Below are 23317 nucleotides of genomic sequence, written 5' to 3'. Positions count from 1 at the left end.
TATTCATTTGGACTTCAGGCCATACTTACAGATTGGAGTAGGGATTTTGGAATGTAAAAGGGGGGAGCTTTTTATTTTTTATTTTTTTAATTTTTTTATTGATTAAGTTATTACATATGTGTCCTTATCCCCACATTACCCTCTATCCCTCCCCGCCCCACTCATGCCCTCACCCCCCTGTTGTCCGTGTCCATTGGTTAGGCCTATATGCTTGCATGTAAGTCCTTTGGTTGATCTCTCCCCTTACCCCCACCCTTCCCTATCCTCCCTCTAAGGCCCGACAGTCCAATCAATGCCTCTCTGTCTCTGGATCTGTCCTTGTTCATCAGTTTATGTTGTTCATTATATTCCACAAATGAGTGAGATCATGTGGTATTTATCCTTCTCTGACTGGCTTATTTCACTTAGCATAATGCTCTCCAGTTCCATCCATGCTGTTGCAAATGGTAAGAACTCCTTCTTTTTTATTGCAGCGTAGTATTCCATTGTGTAGAGGTACCACAGTTTTTTAATCCACTCATCTACTTAGGCTGTTTCCATATCTTAGCTGTGGTGAATTGTGCTGCTATGAACATAGGGGTGCATATGTCCTTTCTAATTGGTGTTTCTGGTTTCTTGGGGTATATTCCTAGAAGTGGGATCACTGGGTCAAATGGGAGTTCCATTTTTAGTTTTTTGAGGAAACTCCATACTGTTCTCCACAGTGGCTGCACCAGTCTGCATTCCCACCAGCAGTGCATGAGGGTTCCTTTTTCTCCACATCCTCTCCAGCACTTGTCGTTTGTTGATTTGTTGCTGATAGCCATTCTGACAAGTGTGAGATGGTACCACATTGTTGTTTTGATTTGCATCTCTCGGATGATTAGTGACTTTGAACATGTTTTCATATGTCTTTTGGCCTTCCTTCTGTCTTCTTTTGAAAAGTTTCTATTTAGGTCCGTTGCCCATTTTTTGATTGGGTTGTTTATCTTCCTTTTGTTTAGTTGTATGAGTTCCTTGTAAATGTTGGAGATTAAACCCTTATCAGTGATAACATTGGCAAATATGTTCTCCCATGCAGTGGGCATTCTTGTTGTTTTGTTGAGGGGGAGCTTTTTAGAGCTGAATTCAGAAAAGGAGCCCCAGTATAACTTCTCACCATTTTAACTGTCGTCTTTCACGTAGCCTCAACTTTCAGGTGAGAAAAGCATTAGCACAGAAAATTTTGGGCAGAGAAGCGTTGTGAAGAAAATAATATTTAGGGCGGGTTAATGTGGCAACACTGTGTAGGAAACGCTGGCCTCATAAGAGGCCAAAGTTCTAGAGGCCACCTGGGATATTCCCGTGACAATCCACACACAGAGTAGACAGACCTGAAAAGACTTGAGGGCTGTGGTGTGAAAATGAGACAGAGGGAGGGACAAGTCAGGGACGCCCAAATGTAAGTGTCTCATATTGATTGGTTTACAGTTCAAGGCACTTTTACTTGCTAAACAACTTTGTGACTCAGGAGGCTGATGTTACACTAAGAGATGGGACATTCTCATCAGGGCCGGAAGTGCTTCTCATTCCCAATAACGCCTGTTGAAGAGGCGGGAAGTATTGGCAACACTTCTGGTATTGCTTTAGATTTCTAGCATAACTACCTGACTTCTTATGATTTCAGCCTTTTCTGGGGGCAAAGATCCCCCCCTCAATTTTTTAGAAGAAGCAGCAGATTCTAGGAAGGCTGTATGGTTTGGTTGAGTAGTTAAGAAATGGGCTCTGAACTGCCCAAGTTGAATGCCTGTTTCTGCCACTTGCTCTGTAAGTGACCTTGGACTCATCCTTAACTTCTCTATCTATAGTTCCCTCAAAGGTAAAGTGGGTATGACAGCAATCCCCACTTTTTTTGGGTTGTTGTGAGGGTTAAATGAACTACTGTGAGTAAAGCACTTCAAGGGCTGCCTGGCCCATAGAAAAACTACATAATTTCATAGGCATGATTTTGCAGTAGACATTCAGAATCATTTTCCACTTCATGTTTTGACATGAATTCACATACAGAATGAAGCAGGAATAGTAACATTGGCTATTAGATGCTGGTCTTAAATCCCCTCCTTGACAATTTTATTTGAAGGTACTTAGAAGAAAGTTTTTATATCTGAGCTTTTATTTTCTCATTTTAAATTCAGTCACCCCAAATCTTACCATTTGATTTCTACATGAATTTTAAGGCAGTTATATATAAAAAAATCTCCAATCATTAGCAACAGATGATCAGGTACTTAAGCAAATTGTAATGTGCAGATTATATCATCTTTATTTTTTCCTGGAATTCTTACTGATCTCATGGTATAAGATCATCAGAAAAGGGGAAAACTGTTAAGATGAATATATAGGATTTCTGGAGTGAACTCAGGATGTTGCATTTGTTTTATCAGGTGTATCAACTAGAAACAAGGGCAGAAGGTGCAGTTTCTTATTTTCATTGACAACTGTGAAAATCATGTATTGTCTTGCTTTTAAACTAATGACAGATTGTTTATACAGGGGCACTCAAAGGCAAATAAATACATAGGAAGGAAATGCTTTAGGAAGGCGTTTTTTAAGAAATGATTTAGGAAAGCAGGGAAAGTGGGAGCAGGATGCAGGAAGAAAAGACCAAGATAATACCAGAGGGCTTGTGTCAGAGAAGGTGATGATGAGGCAGTGCTCATGGAGGAGGGATAAGACCTGCCTGATGTAAGGATGAGAACGAGAAAGCCAGTGGCAGCATTCTCCCCTTTTATCTGTAACTGAGCTGTGGGTTTGGACTCGGTAAAAGCAATGGAATTACATAGCAGACTCTTATGTTAACTTGTGTACAATACTTTTGCTCCCAAGTTGTAAAGTTGCCTTTTTTAAGACTTAGGAGAAACATAACATTATGGTCAAGTAATTAAAAGAAAATCAATAAAAAAATGAAGTAAATTTTATGTACCAAAATGAAGAGATTGGTGTATTTATGAGTGTCTCAAATGTTAAGTATAAAAACTATTAAAATCATCTTAAAAAATTCTAAGAGCAGTTAATTTGTTAATATATTCATATATCATCTTAATTTATTTCTTGGAATTTATCTATAATGAATGGGATTCTTTTTTTAAAAAAATATATTTTTATTGATTTTTTACAGAGAGAAAGGGAGAGAGATAGAGAGTCAGAAACATCGATGAGAGAGAAACATCAACCAGCTGCCTCCTGCACACCTCCCACTGGGGATGTGCCTGCAACCAAGGTACATGCCCTTGACCGGAATCGAACCTGGGACCTTTCAGTCCGCAGGCCGACGCTCTATCCACTGAGCCAAACCGGTCTTGGCATGAATGGGATTCTTTAGTTTGTAATATCAAAGGAAAATTTTTGTATTATATATAATAATTAGTATTTGTTTTAAAATTTCATTTGCTGTATTGATAAGAATGTCTTTTAAACCTAAAAAAATCACATTTTATATTTCTATTAACATTTAATAATAAGCATTGTTTTTAAATTGTAAGGGGTAGTCATTGGTTTAAAGAATGTCTCATTTCCCTTCCTGTCAAGTACTCTGTCCACCAACCTTCTCACATCCAAGTATTGGCTTAAATGTCACATCCTTGATTTGCCAACTTAAATAGTATTACTCTCTCTGTTCTTTTTTATAGTTCTTAACATAAATTTTAATATTCATATATATGTATATGTGTGCTTTAGATATCTACTTTATTTACCACACAGTAGGCTCTGTGAGGACAAGGTTTATATGTATTTAATCCACCATTATAGAATGGCAAAGATTAGGTGTTCAATATATATATATATATACATTCAACAAATTTCTTGAGATCATCCACATTTGGTGCAAAATCAGTAAGATATTATTTTGCTATAAAAGTGAGGATAGAAATGTTATCTTGTCTAAAATTCAGACTTAAAATGTTATTGATTTTATGATGAGTTTTACATAAAAATCTATTTTATTCTCTTGCTTGACAGTATTTCCAATTCAGTTTTATCCAGTATTGGAAGGAATTAATGCCTATAGATATTTGGCATTGTGCTATCTGTTTACTTGTCATTTTCACTAATAATTAAGCTATACTTATCACATTTTCCATTTCTTTCCTAATATTTGTTCCTATAGTCATGATGAAAAGCTTTTGTTCAGGGTTTGCTTTTTTCTGCCTTTTCTGACTCATTGTGAATCTGAGCCATAGATGTCAGAAGCCTATACTCCCTTGTGGTATAGAAGTCCGTCTTCAGACTGTTGAAACACTGCCTTGTGCAGATGCGGCACTAAAGAACTAATTTAAGTTACATCATTGTAATTTAACAGTTCCAGTGTTTTCTCCGAGTGTGGTCTCTGAAAGTCCTGCTAAGTCTGTTAAATGTTTTTAAAAAACACTCAGACATTTAACCCTAAATACCTATACACATTTTTAAAAAGTTGGTAGCCTAGCCAGTGTCCCTCAGTGGTTAGAGCGTCAGCCCGCCCACTGAAGGATTGCAGGTTTGATTCTGGTCAAGGGTATGTACCTTGGTTGCAGGCTTCATCCGGGAACATGCGGGAGGCAACCAATCAATGTGTCTCTCTCACATCGATGTTTCTCTCTCTCTCTGCCTCTCCTCCTCCCATACACGGTCTCTAAAAAAGCTCAGTGGAAAAAATATATCCTCGAGTGAGGATTAACAACAACAAAACGTTGGTAAACATCAGCACCATAAGATATAATATTCATCATTCAAATAAAATCAGTCATAGGTATAAATAACTTTTATTTGTTTCCGAAATAATTGATTTAGGTAAGAGATAACATTGTGTCTTAAAACCACAGCAGAATCTCTCAACACCTCTTTTTGTCTCATATGGTCTTAAAACTGGAGATCCTTTGTTCCATGTTTGAGTCGCCAGTTATAATCAAAGAAAAACTTTGCCTTGATCCCTTAGGAGATGCGAGTGTGCACGAAGAGGTAGACACTCAGATGTGTGAACTGTGTGTTGAAAATAGGAGAGAATGCTGGGTATGCGGGTGTAGTTTGTGGGTTAACAAGTCAGAAGGTGAGCAATAGGAACCACTTAAATCATTTGCCTATTTTCTTAGCTCACTTATGTGCAATCCTTACAGAAAGAGGTAAGAAATAGTTGGGTGTCAGTGTCCGGTAAATGCATTTTTTAATATAATGCAGTTTTCTTACTTTGTGGCTAATTAATGAGGGAAATTCTTGCATTTTTCTTTCTTAGGCACTTTTGAATCAAATCATGCAGAGTACTGAAGGTTAGAGTAAGATAAATTTCACAACCCTTTGCTCATTATTACATTCATTAATAAGGGTATGAATGACAGGTGTACTTTAAATAATCAGTCCCACACTACAGGAATAACCTGGAAAGGTTAGACAGCATTTCAAAATTCAAATTTTAAGGTGTGTAGCTTAATGCAAAACAGTGGTAGAAATCTTCAAAAATAAACTTCTCATTAAAATCTATTTTAACATTTTATTTTAACACAGAACACGTATGTGCCCATTTATTTCACCAACATTTTGATGTAGTGACAAGTCTTTTTCTTCATAAATGAATCTTCAGTTTGGAGTTTTGTGTTGTTTTTTTCTTGCAAATCATACTCACATTGCATTGTTTATGATTTGAATTTTGAAAGACATTTTAAAAAGATATATTGCTAATCTATCTGAGCTCTAGAATCTTCTAGATATTTATGCCCCTTCCTGGCTTTTCTGGTTGTCCTTGACCACCCTTATTTTAACAACAATTTCTTTGAATTTGTAATTGCCTTTATTAAGTCTTTCAGAGAAATAACATAGTTTTCATAGAGATAATAAAACTATTTTTGCAGTAAATTTGCCAGTGTTCACAACATTAAATTAAATTATGTAATTATAATAAGTACAACTAGCATAAACAGGATGGGGGACAAACTCAGTTGACTCCTAGCCAGCGTATAGCTCGAGTACAGCATACCAATGGGAGCAAAAATGCTGGAGCTTACTTCTAAACCATTTGTAAGTGTGTGATTCAATCAGATTTACTTTGGAGAGAGATGACTGACACCAGTCTTCACAGAGTGTGTCTGGGTCATATCACTGTTCCCATCCTCAGGTAAGAACTCAACACAGGCTCAATGTTTAATGAGTAAAGGAAGGAAGGAATTATTACAACTTGGATTGTTACTGCTTTTCAGAAAGGTACCTTTACTCAGGAAGAGTGAATGCCAGTTTAATGACATGAGAAATTATCAGGTTAATTTCCAAGTCACACCCCCTCTGTGTTGCCTGTGTTTCTAGTGTAGTCATGCTGGGACGATACGGTGCACAAGGAAAGTACGCTGGGCTCTGTGGGCACAAGGATTACATAACCTGTATTTGCCATTTAGCTGATACATAACTAAGACGCTCATGGTGCCTGGGGTTGGGGAATATGCATAATCAAAAGAAAACTTGGTGCAAGCCCATGATACACAGTAGGATCAGCTGATTAGTTAAATAGCTACCAGCCAAGAGTGTTCTGGACACCACGGCGACAGTCAGAATGTTTTACTAAGTAAGTGGAGAGTGTTGGTGAGTATGGCCGAGTCAGGAGTTCCATTCAAGGGGAAATCAGTTAAGAGAGCCCACCATCATTGTCCAGGGAATAGCGGTTAGGCACTAAAAAGCTAGAGAGAAACAAAATCACCAGTTAAAATATCTTGAAGGTTCCCTAGCAAAGGGGTGTTAAGGGTGCAAAGACAGTGAAATTGTGTGTTTAGGGCAGGGGCAAATATGGCAAATTTTTCCATTGGTGCCAGCTACTGTGGAAAATAGTGAATGAGCTCCAAATTTATTTCATTGGTGATATTGTCCATGATTTCAAGACATAAAATAATTTCTTTTAACTCAGAGTGTTTCTTGTTTTAGGGAGACCTCACCAAATAATTAGAATAAATGAGGTTTTGCTTGAATTTAAAAGGTAATGTGAATATCAGAATTTTATTGGCAAATGGAATCACAACAGAAAATATTTGCTGTAAGGCATCTTGAAATATTTTCCAAAAGTACTCCTATCAAAATTTTACTAGCTCTCTTCCATAGATTCCAGACACATGTCCCTCAGAGAGACAACACAGACTCAATTATAATAGCCATCTCCAAATTACTTTTTAATAAATACTTTTTTAAGGCACAGCCTTACTGTGTATGCATAAAGGTACATTATGAGAATGTTGTAAAATATTATAAGAATTATAACAATAAAAATGTTATAAGAGAACAAAACAGCTTACATTTGCTTTTGAAGTCTGTGCATCCTTTCCTGGCTACAGGAATCAAAGGGGATGTGAAATTTGAGTAGTTAGTCTTTTTTTTGTTTGTTTTTGGTAAAGAACTTGTGTCTATATAGTTAGTTCTCATAACATACATTTATTTTCCTCTATCCATGGAGGAAAGTACAGTTCTGTAGAATAACTTGATAATCTTCCTTTGGTTGCCCTACGATTACTTATAAAAATAAGAAAATAAGTTAGAATAAATGTTAGAATTAATTTTCCTGCCGAATACAACTGTGGAGTTGAAGCAGAGGAACAAAAAATGACATTAATTAGAGCCAGGACACGTTAGAAAGTATAGTCCCTAAATATGAGTTTTTGAACAAATGGGAAATGGTGAGAAAAACCATGATACAAAGCATGTTTTATATTTGGAACAATTCCCTCAGGAAAATACATATTCAAATTCTGGGGCTTAGGATCTTTTTATTCTAAATGTGGAAAACTTTAATTCATTTATGGTCTAAATTTCTAATTAATCATAGATTATAGGAATGCAGAAATGGAAAGTGATATTTAAAAATCCTGAGATTCAGTGCATATTCTTGTTAATAGGATTTGAGTTCATGCCTAATTGCATTTAGGATCAGTGTTCAAGTAGAGGTTGTTTTTTTAATAAAAAATTTATGCCTAATTAAACTTAATATGTATGGAAATATGAAGAATTTTAAACTTTGCTATCATTCGTTTGTAAGGTAGCTTTTTATCTCATCTAATTACAAGTCAAATGTGCTATTTCGAAAGTGTAATGATAAATGTGCTACTAAATTTATCCTGTTTTTTCTTTTATGGCAGATTAAATACAAAGAAAAATTTGATAATGAAATGAAGGATAAGAAACATCATTACAATCCCCTTGAAAGTGTTTCTTTTAAGCAAAGCCAGCTTGCCACTGAGCTGGCAAGCAATGTAAGTGTCCCATGGCTTATAATTCATAGAAATTTCAATATATTTTGATTCTTGGTTTCTCAGAATTGGCTGTGTTGTAATGAAACAAAACCATGTAATTTCCAACCAATTTTAGTTGAAGCACTGAAGCATATTTTCTTGAAGCTTTTTTTTTTGAGAAAAAATGTATTATTATTATTTACTGTTAATAGTTACTAATACTAATTAGTTTATATAAGAATAGTATTGCTAATAAGACTATTATGTCTGATCAAGAGTAGAAATGGATTGCAGAGCTCGTAGAAAAGTAGAGTGCAGTATCATAAGTTAGTGATTATAATAGTAGTTAACTCATATAACAATACCCATGAAAGGAGGCTAATTGCAAAGTGCTACCTGGCACATGCTAGTTTATCATAAAGACATTTTCAGAAATTGTACCTGTAATGGCTAACAATTCCTTTCTTAAACATTTTGTAAATGATGTAACACTTCTTCACAAGATTTGTTTTCATTTCATGTTTTTTAGAAAAAGTTCAAATTTACAAGAAAAAATGTCTTTTTTTATTAGAATTAGGCAGAGTATAAAAGCAAACATAGAAAGAAACTGATCATTTTGCTGTAGTTGCAGGATGTACAGAGCACCCTTTCAAACATTAAGATGAATTACTGTTGAACTGTTGCTTTGTTAGGTCATTTACACTTTGAAACTTCTGTCATATCCTGGCACTTATATCTCACTTTCATTAATGTTTACAAGGTATTGTTATTTGTGTTCATTAACCAATATTGTTATTTTGTTTGTCACCAGAAATTGGAAATGGTGTTTCTGTCTTTTAGGACCACTGGGAATATCAAAATGATTTCTTTTTTATGTATTTGTGTGTGTGTGTGTGTGTGTGTGTGTGTGTGTAGGTAAAAACATAATGCAAATTGGGTTGCAATATACTTAAAGGAACCTAGATCATAGTACTGAAAACACAAGGTTTAGAATCAGATTGCCTGTATTTGAATCCTGCTCTGTCGCTTAATATCATACCTTCATCTTCCTGTGCCTGTTTCCTCATCTGTAGAATGGGAGATGCTTAAAGTATCTATGTACTGTGGTTGTTATGGAGACTAAATATTCAGTACATAGAAAGTGCTTAGAAAAGTGTTTGGCACAGAGTACGTGCTCAATACATTTTCTGTTTTTAATATTTTATTATTATTATTACTGATATTATTATATTTCCAAAGCAGGTGGTAAAAAGATTTATATGGCAACAGCATGAAAATACCAGAAGCTTCCATATTGCCACAAAGCACAATCAAAGTACAGTAGCAATTTCTCTTTATGTTTTGCAAGCAGAATTTCCACTAAACTTACTCGATTCTGCTTACATCACCCCTTTTTTAATATATAAAACAAACAAAAAAAAAGAATTATCAAAATATATTCGAGTCCTTAGAAATAACTCTTTATAATGCATTCAGTAGTAAATGAGCACCATCTAGTGGCTATGTTCAAATTCATGAGCACCATCTAGTGGCTATGTTCAAATTCATCTGCCAGTTTACCACTAACTAGTACTTTATGATATATTAAACATGATAATGGCAATAATGCAAAAGCATATTTTCTCCTCCTAGATGGTATTGTGTTCCATGTTATTTTCATAGGTGAAGTACAAGAAAGACATTCAAAATATGCATGATCCAGTTTCGGATCTCCCAACCTTGTTTTTAGACCATGCTTTGAAAGTCAGCAAAATGCTCAGCAGAGTAAGTGGTTGTGGTAGCTGTACCAGTAGGTGTGGTGTGGCTTCCTCCAGCCACTGTGCCTGCAGTGCTCTTGAGCGCACCTGCTTCCTTAGGTGTGGCCGGGCATCACTGTTCCCTGAATAACTAACTCATTGAAAAGTAGTGGTCTGCTCGCTTATGTCCCACCAAAGCTGTTGCTTTACAAAGGGCTTTTCCCCCCTCCTCCCGCCAACCCTTTACTATCTTTTGAATGCAAACTTTCTTATTGAATAACTATACTTCATAGTTCTTTCTGTCTTTCTTCTTCTCCTTTCTTCTTCTTCTGTATTCAGTTCAAGGCTTCAGACTCTTAAGTGACAGATCTTTCCTTTTATGCAGGCCAGAGCAGAGTGTCTGATGTTTAATAGGCTTCAGTGACATAAAAAATTGTCTTAGTCTAATTTGTATTTTCTCTGAAAATAAATCCTAAAGGCTTTCACACTTTACTTTTGTTCTTGTAAAGGTTCCCAATTTTCTTCAGAGCTACTAAGAGTGGAGGGTGATTTCTTCATGTTCTGATGACAGTGTTTGGATATCCCAAGTGGGTCATTCCATCAGCACTCACTTCCTGGATGCTGTTTCAAACACTTGGTGATGTCACTGGTGCTCATAACTGGTGATCTGGCTCACCTGTGCCTCCATTTCCTACATCTTAGCATGCCCCATGGTGGTGATGAACTCTAATTTGACCTCAGGTTATTCTACGTCTATTTTAATAATCACTCACTCACCCACTCACTCAAATTATCCAAATGTATTGAATACCTGCTTTGAGCCAGGTATAGGTCAGATGGAAGGTATGTTGGGCAAGGAATGTGGAAAAGTGAAAAGAGTTGTCTTCAGGAGATGTGCCCATAGTCATAGATTTAAAAGACCTGCAGTCAAAACCTGGTTCCCAAACTATTTTTTTAATATTTTGTTTTTATTGATTTCAGGGAGGAAAGGAAAGGGAGAGGGACATAGAAACATCAATGATGAGAGAGAATCATTAATTGGCTGTCTCCTACACACTGCCTACTGGGGATTGAGTCTGCAACCTGGGCATGTGCACTGACCAGGAATCAAACTGTAACCTCCTGATTCATAGGTCAATGCTCAACCACTGAGCCACACTGGCCGAGCTGGTTCCCAAATTATTAAATAATGGGATACAGCTTCAGTTCAGGTTTGAAAATGTCTACCCTTGGCTTGATGTATTGAAACTTGTGTTCATTATGTAGTGATCCTCCTTTTTCCACCACCCGTGCTGTCCTCCTTTTGCAATGCACTGTGCATGTAAATAATTAATACTTGCAGATAATTTTGATCAGTGTTTTTTGTGGGGTTTTTTTTGGAAGGAAAAGCAGCTCATCATTCTGTTCAGTCTGTTGAACAGAGAATGAAGGTTAGAGGGCTGTCAGGCCCAGAATTAGACTCAGTCCCAGGACACTTAATTCACGCTTTCTTGCTGTTCCAGGAAACATGCTCATCTGTACACCTCTGCACACATTCCTCTGCTTGTTGAGTGTCTGTTTCAGTTCCAGGTTTCCCCCCATGACTCATAGGTTTGCTTCTACATTCAATACGTGTCTATTTTCTGAGCTGCTTTGCTCATGTTCAGTCGTTGTCCGGTTTTGATCCTTGCACTGGCATTTTGCCCTTGACTATTCCTCATCCATACTTGGGTTAAATTTCCTTAGGACATGAGGATTCATGTGTAAATATGCCAATAAAAATATCTTGGTAGTGAAAAAACTTGGTAGGTGGAGAAATATATGCCAATCGTAGGCAATATTTCTTTTCAAGAATATTGACTTTTATTATAATGGTGAAAATAATAGTTTAATATAAATTATTTTTATCATCTCTTCAACAGAAAACCCCCACAAAGTCATATATTAGATTTATTTTATATACCATTTATAAAGTTTAAATCTCTGTTCAGGTGGTGCTTTTGCCTAGATTATAGACCATTTGCCCCATAGTAGAATTGTGACTTAAAGATTACTTCACAAAAGAAAAAGTTTAAGTCACATAATGCATTACTCTGAGGTATCAATCTGTTTATTAAAGTTGTATGATCATATATTGGCTCAAATTTATTGTACATCAGAATTGCCTTCTTTTAAATTTTAATGTAAAGAGAATTGGAATTTTGTAGATTTATAAAGGCAACTTAATTTTATTAAAAGATTGAACAAGAGAGTGCCTAATAAAAAGACATTCTGCCAGAGTTAGTTGTCAGTTTGTTATAAATGGATGTTTTTAAAGACCTCTACATGTCTTTAGTATAAATCAACATTTTTTAAAATTTTAATGTTTAATGTGTAGAGTGAAATTAGTGCTTATGAGTTTGTGCAGCTATACTAATTACATTTTTGAGGGAACATTTCCCCCTGGAAAATAGAACTCCAGTAGCTTTCAGTTTATAACTTTGCATAAATTAAAAGTATATATGGTGTGTTGCTCTGTGCAACTCCCACTAGGAGGCAACAGAGACTATTATATAAGGAATAGCAAGTACTAAAAGCTCTTTTGCAGATCTTAATTCAAATAGGTTTTGTTTGCTTATTTAATTTTTAAAAATAGGAATTTCTGAAATTCTCCATAACTAAAATAGATCATTGCTTTGGGGATGATATTCATTGACCTTTTCTCAGGATAGATTTATTATTCCAGACATTATATCCTGGGCTTTATTAGTTCTTGATTTTAACTCTCTTCAGTCAAGATGTACGATGTGAATGTTATCATGAGCTTCCTGGGGCCTTTTTTTCTTCCTTTATTCTGGTTAGACTTTGGGGACACACACATCACTCTAATTGCCTGAAAGCGCCCTGGGGACCATTGTTGTATCTCTGTGGAACAGCAGTTCTCGTGTGCATCCTCCCATCTCCCGCACTGGGGCCTCTTCCTGCTTCACTCTCCGATGTCTGGAGCATCTGCTAAGACCCAATGTCAGTTTCATTATGGCAGGCCTTTCCTGCTCCCTTTCAAATGCTGCTCACCTCTCCCCGACTCTACACAAAGCGGCCATTGTCACTGAAATCCTCACTGCCTAATGAACAACCAACTTTAGCTCAAGTCTCTGTAGCCTTGAGTCGTTGAGAATTACCATTTACTTCCAAAGGTCTTTCCCAAACATGGCAAAATCACTGTGTCCAATATCCAAGTACAAAATTATGAAGCGATTTTTGTCTTATTGGTGACTATTTTATTTAGAGACCCGTAGCTGCCAAATTTGGCATGCTTAGCCATTCTGGTATCTTCCAAATTCACTGTTTTGTCTGTATATCTAAATAGTCTTAATTCACTTTCTTTACCCTAAAAATTCAATCAACTGTATCTAGTTTCTCAGTTTCTCTCTCACACACCTCCTAACCTCTCCTTTTAGGACAATTAGTTGAATCATTTCTCACTCTCTCATTGTCCCGATGACCATCCACTTTCCTCATGGCTGAGATGTACACAACTTCTTTCTGTCTGCCTCCCTCCAACTTTCCTTTCCTCTGTTCTTTCTTCTTTTAGATGCTGTTAAACACACACCTGTTCTAGGATAAGGACAGGACAACTGGCCTCCATTTTGCTCGCCTTGCCTATGTACTCTAGTCTCATGCCCGGCTTTTCCATTGCCACTCCCAGCGTTGTGACTGTCTTTTATGTTGTATTTACAGCATAATTGTCCTCTGCTTCTCTTGAGTATTTTATACGCTGTTCACATTGGCCACCTAGAGCTGGTCTACTTGCATTGTCGGGTTAGCTCACTGCTAGAAATCCACATGACCAGCTGACTGCAGATGGGAGCTTTCCGGCTCTTGTTGGCTTGTGTTTTTCAGTTTGCATTCCTAAGTATTAGTTACTCTAATCAACCTCTTTTATTCGGAATTAATTTTCACGTTCTCTATTTTAGCGAGAGTATAGGAAAATGTTTGAGGAAAACAAAGGCATGTATCATTTTGATTCGGACGCTGCAGAACACCTGCACCACAAAGGCAACGCCATCCTCCAGAGTCAGGTATGTGCCCCCCCAGCCTGGACCCCTAACCTCCCACGGCCGTGCGCCTCCACCAAGAACGTGAAGCTGCTGAAGACACGTACCCTGAGAAAGTGACTGTTGCTTTTGAAAACCTCAGACACTCTTCTCTCAGTATTTATTGAGTTTGGGAAGCTTAAATCATGTTTCAGTGTGCAGCCATTCTACAACATAACAGTAAATCCACACAATTTAAAACTTACAATATATGCGTTAAATGATGATCAGATCTCATGATTTCAATTTTTATTGTGTACTGATTTGTCATTTTGTGCTGCAAAATAAATTTCCCAGGCACAAAGTTCATGATAATTTCTCATATTATGAAAATGGTAAAACTATATCTTGCCAGTATAGTCCACATCAGTGATGACGAACCTTTTGAGCTCGGCGTGTCAGCATTTTGAAAAACCCTAACTTAACTCTGGTGCCGTGTCACATATAGAAATTTTTTGATATTTGCAACCTTAGTAAAACAAAGACATATTTTTGATATTTATTTTATATATTTAAATGCCATTTAACAAAGAAAAATCAACCATAAAAATGAGTTCGCGTGTCACCTCTGACACGCGTGTCATAGGTTCGCCATCAGTGGTCTACATTAATGTTTATTTCAATTGTGAAATTCTATGTACTCCCTGAACAAATGTTTAAAAATATTTTCCTTCTTGCACACTTTGAAGTTGGTATCTATGTATTTTTTTTTGTTCTGAGTTCCAATAGTTGAAAAATATGTCATTCCAACATCTATTAAATTAAATCTTGCAAAACTTTTTAAAATGTATCCTGTGGAACATAAATTTGATAATGATATGATACCCACATCCATTATTTAAAAATACACAAACTAGCTCTTCTTTAAGATATAGAAATTGATATTTTTCTCTTACCATTCTTTTCATTTTATTTTTTCTGTAAAATTTTATCTTAATGTAGTATGTTATAACAAAAACACGTTCATTGATCACTCTGTCATACTTCTTTGAAACAAAAATATGCCTACAAATAGGAATTTTAAAATTTGTTAAGTTTCCTGGTACAGTAAAGTTCTAAGTATTGAAAAACTTCTTTTGGATTTAATTATCATTAAAATTATTATTATTATGCAATTTAAATAATTTTATTAATTATTAAACATAGAATGTAAATGAAAGTACATTTCTGAATGAAATGAATCATGATAAAACTTTTCTATGATTTTAATTTTGTAATTTTAATATTGCTAAAAAAGCCAACTACCTTGAGAGCCTATATATATATATATATATATATATATATATATATATATATATATATGTTAACTAGGGGCCCGGTGCCGAATTCATGCACCTTGAAAGGAACTGTGGGCTGTGAGGCTGTGGTGGGTACAGGGGTGGGTCTCAGCTCATCCTCTGCACTCCAGCCCAGCCCCTCCCACTGTGGCCTCCTGTCCCCTCTCTCCCAGACTGTGAGAGTGTGTAAGAAGGAGCTATCCCCTGGTGGTCAGTGCACTCCCACAACCAACCTCCCATGGTCCCTCCCCCTGGCCGGCCGGCCCCGATTGGCCCCGGGCAAGGCGGCCCTGATCGGCTGGGAGGGACCCCACCTGTGCATGAACTCTAGTTATTAAATAATGCCTAGTGAAACTGAAAGAAATCACAGAAGAGCTCTATGTGTGTTTTACTTAATGTCTGTGGAAAAATTCAGCAATCCCAGAAAACACTGTCATCCCTTTGACAAAGAGAGAATCACAACTATGTTTTCCCTCTTGTTCATGCTTTACTGATAGGCATTCCAGCTATCACAGGATCGATCTCTCTGTCTTTCTACATACTAGTATATGTGTATATACATATATAGCCCCATGTATATGATATGTATCTATGTATGCCATGCCAGCTATTTAAATACTTTATTCAAGTCCTAGAACTACATTATTTAGTAATTATAAATTATTTTTGTTTCTTCATAAGTTTCATATATATATATACATATATACGTATACATATACATACATATATATACATATATATACATATATACATATACATACATATATATACATATATATACATATATACATATATATACATATATATACATATATACATATATATATATATATTTTACTTCTTTCTTTGTATGTCATTAACTACAGGGAACTCAGGGATCAACCTCAACACCAGAATAATGTGATTTTTAGAAAAATGATCAATTTGGGACATACTTATTTTACTTTGGTCTATTTGCATAAGGGCTCATGAGCTTTATATGCTTTTTACATTTTTTCAATAAAGGTTAAGTACAGAGAAGAATATGAAAAAAATAAGGGGAAATCGATGCTTGAATTTGTTGAGACACCATCATATCAAGCTTCAAAGGAGGCCCAGAAGATGCAGAGTGAGGCGAGTCCCTTTGGTTTGTTTTCAACTGTTCAACACATATTTGATGTTTTATCATTTGAAAGGAACCAGGGAAGTGGTTCAGAATGTCTAGTGGGTCTAGAGGACCCTGCACAAGGAGACCTAGGAAATCACAGGCTGTGTCCATGTGGGCAAAGTCATAAGCTTTTTCCCCACTTATCCACTTCATTCTCCACTTAAGCTATACTAAGTCTCATCCACATATTCCCCTCACTGGTTTTGCCTTGTCCCAAGATGATTTCTTCTGTTCCTGTTTTTTTTTTTCTTCCTATTTTGGGTTAGGGGGCAGGGAAGAGACACCAAACACAGAAAGTTTTGTCTGCAGCCAACATCCCAATTATGTGGGTACAACAAGATTATTCCTTCAAAAGGTTAGAAATAATGGGCAGAGGTATCAGCTGATCACACCCCCAGTGCTCCACTTCAGGAAGGCTCAATGGACAAGACCTTTTCTGTTCTCCAATAACAACAGGAAAACAAGGAGAAATGAGAACTCTGGACAATAAAACTCGTAGGGATTTCATAAACATTATAGATGCTATTTGTTGAGGTGTTATAATTCATCTTTTCAGAGAAAGGGCCCTCAGATATGACTGGCTTGTTAAATAATCTTAAGTTGTTTAATTTTTACTTCAAGCAAGAGAAGAGAAAATAATTATGTATATTTTTCATCTTCTTAAGCCAGTTAAAATACTCCAAAACATATAGATATGTGCTTCTCAAAAAAATCAATGGGAAAATTAGACTAAATTGTCTTAATTTACATGAACTGCTCAGTTTATTTTTTTTTTCCATTGAGGATGGTCCTCTGAAAGAGAAAAGATCCCCCACGTTCAAATTTCACTGTGTAGATGACAAGGACTTCAACGGCACCCTCAGCCCTGCAAAAGTGCTATACATTCGACGTAGCATGTTTCCTTCTGCAAATCTTGAAGTCTGATAGATGGCACTTGGCTCTTACCGTTGCTGTGGCTGCACAGCACAAAAGGAAAATTAAATATCAAGAACTGACAAAATAAAATCGGTCAGATGAACTTCATTTGCAGAGGCTAAGACGTGTTTCCCTTCAATGACAGCCACTGGCTATTCGATTTTTAGGCTCAGCATTATGTTTCTGCTTATCAGGGCTGAAGGAGAAAGAAATCTTTCAACAGAAAATAACGTTGGACCAGATTTATACTATAACGATTTATAGTATGAAATTTATTCTATGTAATTTAGCATATACATTTTATGCTAGAAAAATAAAATGTCTAAACATGTTAGACAAAGTTGGATATGAAAAATATATTTAGATGCAGGACCAATGAATTAGATACAAAGAGTTGATGTTTAGGACCAAGAGGTCAACTTGACCATGAGTTTCTTAGGGAGCCTCCTATGTGTTAAGCTTAAGTGTTGATCATCTCAGGAAAAGCCACTCACGTTTTTTATTATGGCCTATAATTATGCTTCTCTCACTTTCTTCTAATACCAGATATAGGATGAATCACTGTGTGCTAGAAGAAATCTCTAAATCTGTTTTTGAAAAGTTATTTGTCTTCTGTTTCACAAATAAAGCTTTCCTAACAAAAAGCATTCTACAGGTTACGCACCGCCCCCCCCCCCCCCCCGTCGTCCCTCCCCCACACACACCTCCTTAGTAATGTACAAATCTCCTTAGTCATATATTGGCCAGTTTTCGTCATAATCAACCTTCTTTAATGGCTTTCTTAAGTCAAATAATTGTTTTTCAGAAGAGAAGGGTTTTTTGAAGTGAAGTATCTGAAATAATATAAATACACACATATTTATATTTCACTTTTTTTAAAGACTCATTTTGGGCCTGGAAATGCCCTAGATTGAGCCCTATAGGACAACTTTTCATTATTGTTCTTTGGTATGTCTATAGTTCCTTTAACTCAGAATGTTCTCAATGCAACTTCTTACCTAGCTTTGTTAGTTTTAGTATTTATGGAAGATCCATTGTGGATTTTTCTCTGGTTATTCTTAGATTTGTTAAGTATGTAACACAAATGTAGGTGAGGAGACGGCCTGTTCTCTTGCCCTCCCTTGTGTATGGAGAATTTCTTTCTATAATTGCCTATCTCTGTAATAAGTACATAATGAACCTGGAAATAGCTTTTCATTTTGCATTTATGGCAATCTCATGCAGAATTTATTTTTATCTTTGTGATTCAATTTGAATCAAATATTTAGCTGGTAAATTTTGGCTCTTGTTTGGTAAATATTTCACATGAATGGATATTTTTGTGATTTAGAATGTCTTTATAGTCATAAACTGTGGGTTATTATTGATTTGCAGATGTGTGGAGTTTAGAAAATCATAGCCGAAGGGTGTCAGAGTGTCAGAAGGACAGGTGTGGGTTTGGATTTAGGCTCTCCATGATACTGTTGGCATCTTTCATTTCTTATTGGGAACACTTACTTAAAGAATCATTTCCCAGGTTCAAGATAAGATTCTCCTCACAGTGTAACTTAATTCGTATCAAACTCTATAGTCGGTAGAGAAATACTCTCAATGCCAAAATCAGTAAAGGAAAATCTTCCCCTCCTGCCTCCAGTACATTTTATAAATTGACTTTTCTGAATTCACAAAACACAGACAGTGGAAAGGATGATGAGGACATGAACATTAATGCTGCTTTGGTTGGAATGGGCTTCCATGCTGCCAGATTTTTCTTCTAGTGGATGGATCCACTCTTTACTGAGTGAACCAGTCAGATGGTCCAATCGCATAGCCAACTTTCTCGGTTCTCCTCCACAAATGGGCTGACGCTAAACAATAACAGACCATAAGATGTTAAGCAGCCTCACTCAGAATGCTTTCCCAGAGAGAGTTGGTACTTGATGATTCTGCTGTTGTTTGTAGAATTCTGAAACTTATGATAAGGTTGGGGTTATTTCCCTGTTGATAAGAAGACTGAGGTGGTAATATTGCATAAGGAAAATATCAATTTTATTCTGGGGACTCTTGTTCTAACATCTTTTCAACAGGCACTAGTATGCTATTAGTTTAAAAATTATGTGATCTTATTTAACAGAGAGTTTACAGAGAGGATTTTGAGAGAGAGATTAAAGGAAGGTCATCACTGGATTTAGACAAGACTCCAGAATTTCTACATGTAAAGTACATCACCAACTTACTGAAGGAGGTATGATCCTGATATTTACCATTATTGCAAAAGAAACTAAAAACTAAAGGAATAATCCTGGAAGTATTTATTTAACAATTCTCTATTAATTCAATGAATTTCAGATATTAATCTGTTACTTTTTCCCTCACTTTGACCTTTACTAATAGAGTTTTTAATTTCCATATTAGAACCAGCTTTTCCTCAAACTTCCTTGCAGCATTCTCATGACAGTTGATATTAGAAATAAGGTGCTCATGTGTGAAGGTCTGGATAAATGGTACATTACTTATAAGTGGTTTGTGTTCTGAGTCGGGGAAGATGTATTTAGCATATTGAACACAGGAACTTATGTCCATTTTTTAATTTTATTCTCAGCAGGATTTCCCTCCAAATTCAGTGGTGAATTTGGCTCACAATTAGTGTATTAAATTTATTGAGCATTAAGGTCCTCAAATCTAATAGAAATACCATGCTCACTGTCTATCCCTTGTTTAGACGTTTTGTCTCCTTTTTATTAGTTTTATTTTTTAAAATTAAATCTTTATTTTTGAAAGTATTACATATGCCTCCCACCCCCCATTGACCCCTTCTAGCCTGACCCTGGTCCCCACCCCAGGCTTTCTCCACCCTATTGTCTGTGTCCATGGATTATGCATATATGCATACAATTTATTTGGTTGATCTCTTCCTACCCACCCACCCACCCACCCCTACCTTCCCTCTGAGTAGATTTTTTTTAAAATGGCTACAAAGTATCTTGGCGCTCTTCCAACTCTCTATTTAAATAGATTCTTTTTACATTAAAGGAAAGCATTAAAGACCTCCATTTCATGCTGAATTTTGAACTGAAGAAATTATTCCTGAATGAAATGTCTTAAACCAATGAAATAAGAGTGTATAATTACCTACAGAGAAGTGCATCATTTAAAAAATGAAGTGCCAATTGGGCTTTATCTTTTGACTGCTTTTACACATTTAATGTGATTCACTGTTGTAATATATGTTGGGCTGTAATAGGTGTATAATTTATGGAAGAGTTCTTTTGCTACCTTGTCTTTGCTCACTTTCATTACTATAAAGTATTTTGAAGTTGAAAGCTAATCAAGTGGCAACTTCCTACTCTTATTGATTTCCATTTAAAAAATATTTACTCTTGCCCAGCTGGTGTGGCTCAGTTGGTTGAGTGTCATCCCATGCATCAAGAGGTCACCATTTCAATTCCTAGTCAGGGCACATGCCCGGGTTTCTGGCTTGATTCCCAGTAGGGGGCGTGCAAACGGCAGCTGATTGATGTTTCTCTCTTATTGGTATTTCTATCTCTCTATATCTCTTCCTCTCCCTTAAAAATCAATAAAAGCATATTTTAAAAACATAAGAAATATCCACTACTTATGTGATTTTTTAAAAGGGGAATCCTTTCAGAATTTACATACAAATGACAATGTGAGCTCTATTTTGAATCCATTAATGACTTTAATAGTATATCATTACCTTTTTCTTTTATTCCTCTTTTTGAGTGAATTATTTTTTTAGATTTATTGATTCAGCATGTATAGGATAGAAAAAGGCCCAGAAGTCTATAATTAAAAATCTTTTAATTAAGTTATAGAGATGTCTAATTTTAAAAAGGTACTTTTAGTCACTTAATGAAATTGTAACTTCCCTTTCTAAGTGTAAGCATTTAGCTTTAAGTAGTCTTTGCATTTTTTACTTTATTATGGTTTTTACAGATGTCTTGCCATTTAGAGTGTTCAAAAATATCATTTTATGCTGCATTTCATTTGATTCTCACCATTAGCCTTTAACATTGGTAGATCGGTATTTTAATTTTAATTTTGTCCATGTGGAAATCAAGGTCAGTTACTTAAAGTCTTCTTGAAGGTCACATAACGAAATTATTAAAGTAACTCTTTTCTCCAAGTCATTTGACGCTTAGAGCTCTTTCCAAATTTACATGCAGGTCATTACAATGTCTTGTAGGCTATTAGTTAAGCAGAGGACCAGCTAACATCATTATAGTATACAAAGAGAAAATAACATGAAGTAAAACCTAGAATGAACTGGAACATGATTTCTTATCACTAAAGAAAGTTTCATCTTTCATAAGTGCAATTTAGTCAAATTGGATTAAGATATTTTCATAATGTGGTTAATTAGAAAACAAGAAATTCATTAGTACAAAAAAACTCAAGTTATACATGTGCTAGTAAAAACATTTAGATGTACTTAAAATATAATATTGAAATAGGTGATATTCAAACATTATATTATTAACCAATTAGGAAATTATTTAGCTTTATGAGCTTTGAATAAAATGGAAACTTATTTTAAAACTTTGGCTACACCAATCCTTTTGATTTTGTAATTTTTCATTCTTTTCAAGTATGTTCTTTTGGTGATTCATATTTCATAGACAGTTTTTGCAAAATACCTTAAAATAAATAGGAAGCATGTATTCCTAAGATCTTCCTCACCATTTAAAAGAAAGACATTTTAAAAAATGTGGCACCAATATGGTACCAAAGTATATCGGAAGAAAGGATGAAAGGGAAAAGACTGATAACAGTGGAAGCCACTCTAAACATGTTTAAAAGAGAAACTTTCTGTGGGAAATAAGGAGCATGAATGCTCAGGAGTCTGATTCATTCTTTCCTAGAAATAGTTTCTCCTTTCTGTGGTTTCTAGAAAATAAGTAAAACTGTGTAAAGATTAAAGAGATTCCCAATAAATTTCAAATTGTATTATTTTTATATCACAGAAGGAATATAGAAAAGATTTGGAAAATGAAATAAAAGGGAAAGGAATGGATCTTAATTCAGAAGTTCTTGATATTCAGAGAGCAAAAAGAGCATCTGAAATAGCTAGTGAGGTGAGTATATTTCTTCTACAGCGAGGAATGTATGAACTTTTAGCTGATTTGTTATCTATAAATCTTTCTCAAAGATTTTGTATTTTTTAATAGGTACAAATAAAAATATAATAGATATTTTTATAGATAATATATATATATTCTATATATTCCACAGCTTTTATGTGTAAGATGATTATGAGTAGCTATGTCCTAGTAGTCTTTTCCTAATCAATGATTTTTTTAAATGATGCTCATTATCTTCTTTTTATATAGTATGAGAAGAATGACTATTTGCCCGTTTTAGAGACACATCTATATTATAAACCAATATAAGTTTATGAGCTATAACTTGATCTTTTAAGTAATTAAAAGGCAGAAGATTAGGGAGTTGTGTTATCACAGTCTAGTTGTAACTGCAGCTTAAATGTTCACGTGCTGACAAACCAACTCTCCCAATCCTTGCCTAGAATACTTCATGAGTCTACTTAAATCTCTTTATTAACATGGAAGTGGCCACTGCTCACTTTACATCATGAAATTTGGTATCAAACAACGGCACTGTGCTTTGAGGAGAATATAGCTGAATTTAGCAGTGAAAAAAGTCCAAAGCTTCATACCCGTTTGTTAATAAACTGTGGCGATGATGATGATGATGACCCTGTTAGTCAGATTGCAAATGACAGAAACCCAACGCAAACTGGGTTGAGCAACAAAGGAAATGTTCTGGGTTTTGACTAGAGAAGCCCAAAGATCAGGTTTCCTTCAGGTTGGAGTTCAAATGTTTCTCTTCCTCATTCTTGGTCCCGTTATCTTCTCTGCTGCTTCACTGTTGGGAGGCTGCCTCTAAGTGAGGGCCCCTCTTAATGACAAGATAACTATATTTGTGGCCAGTAATCCCAGTGGGAAGTGAGCATCTGAATTCTTGTAGTTATAATTTAAGT

General features: G+C 35.6%; 1 protein-coding gene across 7 annotated transcripts in view; it reads left to right on the top strand.

Annotated features, from left to right (window-relative positions):
- The window catches only part of NEBL (nebulette), a 370452-nt gene that overhangs the window by 291662 nt on the left and 55473 nt on the right, over positions 1–23317 (top strand). For 4 of the 7 annotated variants that reach the window (XM_070432591.1, XM_070432600.1, XM_070432617.1 and 1 more), the window contains exons 8-13: positions 8097–8210; positions 9852–9953; positions 13861–13965; positions 16263–16370; positions 19433–19543; positions 22284–22394. The exons of 2 other annotated variants lie outside the window; for them this stretch is intronic. In XM_070432591.1, the coding sequence (XP_070288692.1) occupies positions 8097–8210; positions 9852–9953; positions 13861–13965; positions 16263–16370; positions 19433–19543; positions 22284–22394 (651 nt within the window). The remainder of the gene's footprint in view (positions 1–8096; positions 8211–9851; positions 9954–13860; positions 13966–16262; positions 16371–19432; positions 19544–22283; positions 22395–23317) is intronic. One more of the 7 variants, XM_070432608.1, reaches the window with a different exon arrangement.

The sequence above is a fragment of the Myotis yumanensis genome, unplaced genomic scaffold (assembly GCF_028538775.1).
Source record: "Myotis yumanensis isolate MYYU_CA2020_CCGP unplaced genomic scaffold, mMyoYum1.0.hap1 SCAF_1, whole genome shotgun sequence".
NCBI lineage: Eukaryota > Metazoa > Chordata > Mammalia > Chiroptera > Vespertilionidae > Myotis > Myotis yumanensis.
Note: the sequence above shows the minus strand (reverse complement) of the source record. Positions and strands in the feature narration are given on the sequence as shown.